This window comes from Teleopsis dalmanni, chromosome 2 (genome assembly GCF_002237135.1).
Source record: "Teleopsis dalmanni isolate 2A chromosome 2, ASM223713v2, whole genome shotgun sequence".
Classification (NCBI taxonomy): Eukaryota; Metazoa; Arthropoda; class Insecta; order Diptera; family Diopsidae; genus Teleopsis; species Teleopsis dalmanni.
Genome location: NC_051847.1, coordinates 16,416,165 through 16,422,492, shown reverse-complemented (window position 1 = coordinate 16,422,492; position 6,328 = coordinate 16,416,165). Strand labels below are relative to the sequence as shown.

General features: G+C 29.0%; 1 protein-coding gene across 1 annotated transcript; it reads right to left on the bottom strand.

The window, feature by feature from the left end:
• Positions 1-5,505: 5,505 nt before the first annotated feature.
• LOC119673996 (non-classical arabinogalactan protein 31-like) lies at positions 5,506-6,273 on the bottom strand. The gene has a single exon (XM_038085118.1). The coding sequence runs from the start codon at positions 6,246-6,248 to the stop codon at positions 5,565-5,567; it is 684 nt and encodes a 227-aa protein (XP_037941046.1). The 5' UTR covers positions 6,249-6,273; the 3' UTR covers positions 5,506-5,564.
• Positions 6,274-6,328: the final 55 nt, after the last annotated feature.

Genomic DNA, 6,328 nt, shown 5'->3' with positions numbered 1-6,328 from the left:
CGTTGATTAGAGTATGAAAAGCGTTTCACACCTTTGATAACTATGTTATTTAATACAGTACATGTGATGAATGCGATTATGTCAATGTGAGGTAATTGTAACTTGAGCATGGATACTGCTGGCTTAAGGGTTATTAAAAGATTTGATGTTAGTTCTTGAGAAATAATTTTTATTTGTTAGTTATAATCTTATTTTTCCAAGTAAATTACAATATTTCAGTTAAATAAAAAATAAATTGTGGAAAATTTATATTTTTCGTCTAAAGAATTTAAATTTATTGCACAATAATTATTTTTCTCTTTGATAAAAAACATAAAGGGGATTTTATGTTGTGGTTTGTTTATAACGCTGACGTTATTAGAATGTTAACTGCAAAAAAAGTTCAATAAAAGTGGAAATAATTTTCTATAGTAAAATATATTTTTATCAAATTGTGTTCTGAATACCAATGACTTTGAAGTGGTAATGCTGCTAATTCATTGTGCATTAGTCAAAATTCTTAAGTGAATGCCAAGATTTTATCTTAATTAATCGAATGACATTTTAATTATTTCTTGTTTCGATATACAACTAAACAAAAAAGTCCCTATTATTATTTTTAATAAATTCTATTAAATTTATAATTTTGAAGTTTGAGGAAGTAAATAGTATTTTTAATAGATTATATTAAATTTATAAGTTGTGTAGCTTGGGGGAAATACAAAAATACTGTCCACGTTTTGCTACTGATCAACACATATTAAATATATTTTTCGGCATTTATTTAAATCTTCGAATATTACGGATCACTTAAAAATAGTTGTTCATAACCTTCTTAAAAAATAAATACTTTATACTAAATAAAAAAATATACGTGTGCCAAAATTCTTCATCACCTCCAACCGCTATTCAGAAATGAAAATCTCAATGATAAGAACAGTAAACTGATATATAACCAAAAAATTCGTCCGTCACTTCTATATGGGTGTGTAGCGCTTAGCAAAACACTACTATTCACCAGCTAGAAATTGCACAAAGTCAGGCTCTGAGAAGACTTTTCAAAGTACCATGGTACATTAGGACGAATGACATCCTCAGGGACCTCAAGATTGATCCTATCAAAAAATACATAAAGAATAGAGCCCTGAAATTATTTGCGAAAACTGACAGACTTACCAACACCGCGTTATCAAATCTCAGAATGGTTACAGGCTCCTCGAGGAGGTAAGCAGATCTGTGATCAATTATTGCTTAGTCTGATGAAGTGATAAACAATAATCCAGTTAAGGCGTAAAGAGTGGTTTTAAAAATACCTCAAGTTAAGAGAAAGTAAAAGTGCTCAAGTGCACTGGCTCAAATAGAAATAAATAAAAAATAATGAAATATGCTTACACTTGAAGATATGGAAAAGAAAAAAAGACTCTAAGCTACTTTTTTAAGCATAATAACCTTATACTAAGAAAACACCTACACAAAATAGGTATATCGGACATTAATATTTGTAGATTCTGTCGTGATGAGGAAGAGTCTATGAAACATCTGATTACCAACTGTGATGCACTAGGCTACAGAAGAAACAAATTATAAGGTGCATACCAAATAAAGGATGAAGACCTTCGAAAACTTTCACCGAAGGGGCAGGTTCGATTCCTTGAGATACTAAGTATTTAAATACAAATGGGTGCACAATAGATCACACTGGTCGCAGTACATAGGAGCATTAACCTAACCTAAAATCCCCGAATACCATTGTACATATACTAGGAAGTATCTCTACAATAGTGAGAAAGCCATAAAATTGTAATTACCACTTAACAGTATTTATAATAAAATTTGTTATTGTGGTTATATAGTAATTACATATTTATTTTCAAATAAAAAAAAATAGAAATACATTTATATTAAAATTTTTAAAATAATATATTTATATTTTAAAATGAAAGGGGGTAAAAATGAAGAAATCTTTAATTGTTATTTTTAAATGTAGTTCTTAGATTGAATATAAAGCTGTTTCAGATATTATTAAATATTCATTATCATTGGTGTTTAGCTCGATTGTCTATATCCGTAACAGCTGCATGGTCAATCCATTTATTCACTTTATTAAAAATTTAATTATTGGACTCCAATGTTATTATTTTTTAAACTCTAAAATCATCAATTTCACTTGTGATAATATATATCTTTATGTTATAAGTGATCCTATAAGTTTATTTCTTAATATGATTTCACATATTAAGCTATTATTGACAGTAATAATTGTAAATATGCTACAGTAGGTTTATACTATCCCAATTATATCGTCAAATATACAGTAAAAATGTCTATTTCATGCAATATCCATACAAAATCCATACAAAATCTATACAAAATCTATACTAAATCTATACAAAATCCATAGAAAATCTGTATAAAATCCATATAAACAAAACCCATATTCACTAATCAGGTATAACTGATGTTTAACGTCCGTTTTGAAGAAAGAAACTAAATTATTAATATAAACTATTGTTTTCAATACAGAGGTATTTTAAACAGTAGCAAATCATTATAATAAACTTTTATTATTTATTCAGTAATTAAATTTTTGGCTGACCACACAGCTGCTTCGAGTTTTGCCAAGGCCCCATCACAAACCCGTGATTTTAGAATTATTTCTTATATTATATAGTCGTAAATATTTTTGTTTTGAAACTGTAAGTATCAGATTAGTAATCAATACTAATTAGTTATTTGTGAATATATTATTAAATGACATAATGAAGATGTATTTCTATGAATTAAAAATTATTTGAACAATGATATATATCAAATCAAAACAAAAAAATATATAAAAATTGTATTAATCATTTTATTTTAAGTGCAACGCGTAATACTACAATACATGCTTTTCAAGAATTATAGAGAATTGTTTATTAAAGACAAAAGAACAAAGTAGGTTATTGGGTGTTGTTATTGGGAATTGTTGATAATTGTTGATTAATTGAATTACTGATAAAGGTCATTTCTGACCAACATTTTTATTGATTATCTAAAGTATTGCATTTGAAGGCAATAATCGTTTAAAATTATTAACTGATTTTTTTTTAATTTAACTGAGATTTTATACTTAAGTCAATAATCAGCCATAATTTGTTTTTGACTTCAAAACAATTAACGTGATAATTATAAAAAATGATAGCTTAAGAACTTTGATTTTATAATATATACTACTTATAAATGAATATTAATTAAGCCTTTTCACTTACAAGAGCTCAATTGTTTGCTATATATATTAAGTTCATTAACTGCAAAGTAAAGTTTTTCTACTATAAACAGTTTATTTCTGCATTCATGGTTTTCAAAATTTCGGTTATAGAATCTATAAGAAATTTAGCACGCTTTAGTATTTATCGACCTTCTAACTCAAGTTATTTTCTATAATTTTTATCTTAATGCTAAGCTAAATACTATGTTGATTAGTATAACGACGTTTTTAACACTCTTCATGGAGCTAGGCTGGAATCTTTTCTTTCGTTCCTAAGATATCGATTGTTATAATCCCACATGGTGGCTTTTAACGCTTACCAAATACCGCAGAAAAGCAACTATCTAAAATTATATTAATAAAAAAATCTGTAAATTTTAGACATTATCTTCAGCATGTTATTTAAAAGAACAAATAAAACAAAAACTTTTTGGAAAGATTCGACTTCATTCATAGATGTAGTCTCTTTCCTTAAATAAATGATCTCTCCTGTAAATTGCTTCATCTTTGGCCTTAAACTTTATCTACGTTCGGTGATGACCTCTTCCCAGAAGCATTTTTTTGAGGTCTGCAAAGAGATGGTTATGGGCCAAATCTAGTGTATATGGTGGGCGTGGAAGCAATTCGAAATGTAATTCTTGCAATTTTGCAATGGTAGTTAACAACTTGTGACACGGCGCAGTCTGTTCTTCTTTACATGGGGCCGCTATTTGGTGATTCCTGCTTTTAACGTACCTGTTGGGCCATGTAGTGATGGCTTTTGATGGTCTGATCTTTCTTAAGGTAGTCGATAATAAAATCCATGCGTATCGTAAAATATGGACGCCATAGTCTTAAGTAATGTTCGTATATATAAAATTTTGCACTAGAAATATTAAATTGTCTGCTTTAATAATCAAAAGTAATTGTTGAAAATTTTTAAGAGCTAGAAAATTATTTTGTGTACCTATTAGTTATCAATGGAGAGCCCACCGAAAAGAAACATATGCCCATTCATGAATTATGCACCTTGGCATAAATAAATGGGAAATAAAAGTGTAGTGGATCGAGCATTTCATGGGAAATAGGCTACCGACCTATGCTTAAATTTCTTTGTACTTCGGTTACTAAAACTCTGTTTTTATATTTTTTATTTCTATAAACCGATAAATTTAATTTAAAATACAATTGTATTAAATAAAAAAGTTTGAATACATAATTTTTTCTGTCACGCAATAATTTAGTTTTTTAACTATTTTTTAATCTTTAATAATAAAAACTTTCTATAAAAAGCATAAGGTCTCTGATATCAGAAAACGTAAACTGTTGGTTTTAAAGAATTAAAAATCAATATCAATACTGAATCATAATTAAAATATTTTATTTTAAAATAAATAATATCTAATGAATTGCTAATTGATAAATATCTAAATTATTTTTAATACTGCTAATTGCAATGACGAGAAAGAATGAAAGGTATGCAACAGTCGAAGCTAATATTTTACGTAAATTGCTTTAAATACTTGTAATCACCTGATAAACAAAATAATTATGAACTTAATTATAGCTAACTATTATCGCAATTGATAAGACTTAACTAAAACTTACCATAATACAAGGAAATATATATATACGTCGAGATGTATATGGTTAACACCTGCCAAACAAAAAATAAAATTCCCAATCAGATACTTATTAGCAAAAGAATTTAGTAAAAACTTCTGGATTCTTATGCTTTAATCATCAAATGTCCGCATGTTCTTCGTCTGGGAGTATTGAACGAGATTCTTATAAGCAAAAAGAACTTGAATCTACGCGTGCACGAGTTACAGATACTCAGATAGCGGCTCAAATAATAACAAAGAAATCTAAATCTAATCTCAGAAATTCATTACAACGATTTGTAACTTGAAAAAAAAATATGTGCAGTTGATAATTTTAATTTTATGAACACAAATTATATATATATGTTTGTATTATATATGCATAGACATATGTATATCTTAATAGTCCAATTAAATTTTTTATACCCATGACTAACCGGAAATTTATCTGACCCACCCTTGGTCATTAACCTACTTAGACTTTCAACGTTGCATTTTTAATAACTTCAATATAAGAAATTTAATTGAAATTTGGAATATTAATATATTATTTATACATTATATATTATTTATATATTATATATGATTTAAATCTGAAGACATTATGAGTAATTACTTCAAAAAAATTTTTTTACAATTATTTTTATTTTAATTAAATAATATTCGGTTTGGTATATGGTTTTATGGTTTCTATAATAATATATATTCATGGTTTCTATAATAATAATAATAATATTTTATAGTGTACATATATTTTACATATATATTTGTTGATGCTTTCTGTTCATTTGTCTTCTATTAAATCTATTAAAATGTTTAAAATTATTAACTCCATTTAAAGTATCAGTTGGTGGTTCAGTTGGTGGCTCGGTTGGTGGTTCAGTTGGTGGTTCGGTTGGTGGTTCGGTTGGTGGTTCGGTTGGTGGTTCAGTTGGGGGCTCAGTTGGTGGTTCAGTTGGTGGCTCGGTTGGTGGTTCAGTTGGTGGTTCGGTTGGTGGTTCAGTTGGTGGTTCGGTTGGTGGTTCAGTTGGTGGCTCGGTTGGTGGTTCAGTTGGTGGTTCAGTTGGGGGCTCAGTTGGTGGTTCAGTTGGTGGTTCGGTTGGTGGTTCGGTTGGTGGTTCGGTTGGTGGTTCAGTTGGTGGTTCAGTTGGTGGTTCAGTTGGTGGTTCAGTTGGTGGTTCGGTTGGTGGTTCAGTTGGTGGTTCAGTTGGTGGTTCGGTTGGTGGTTCAGTTGGTGGTTCAGTTGGTGGTTCAGTTGGAGTTGGTACTTCGGTTTTTCCATCCAAACAACTTTGAAGTTCAGCAGAAGTGCGATCGTAATTGTCAGTATACACACGTTCTGATTCATATGTGCATCGATCTTTTCGATTATCGATTAAGCGAGTTTGTTCTTTCAAGTCATTAACAGCAGTAGCGACATTTCTTGATATAGAGTTCATATCCTTAGATCCTTGGGTAGCCTAAAAGGAATTCAAATGTTTTGTTAAATTTATTTACGAATTCACTTTTAAACTTAAGC

What these genes read in the sequence shown, in the direction of transcription:
- LOC119673996 (XM_038085118.1), bottom strand. Translation starts at nt 6,248, where the DNA reads ATGAACTCTATATCAAGAAATGTCGCTACTGCTGTTAATGACTTGAAA.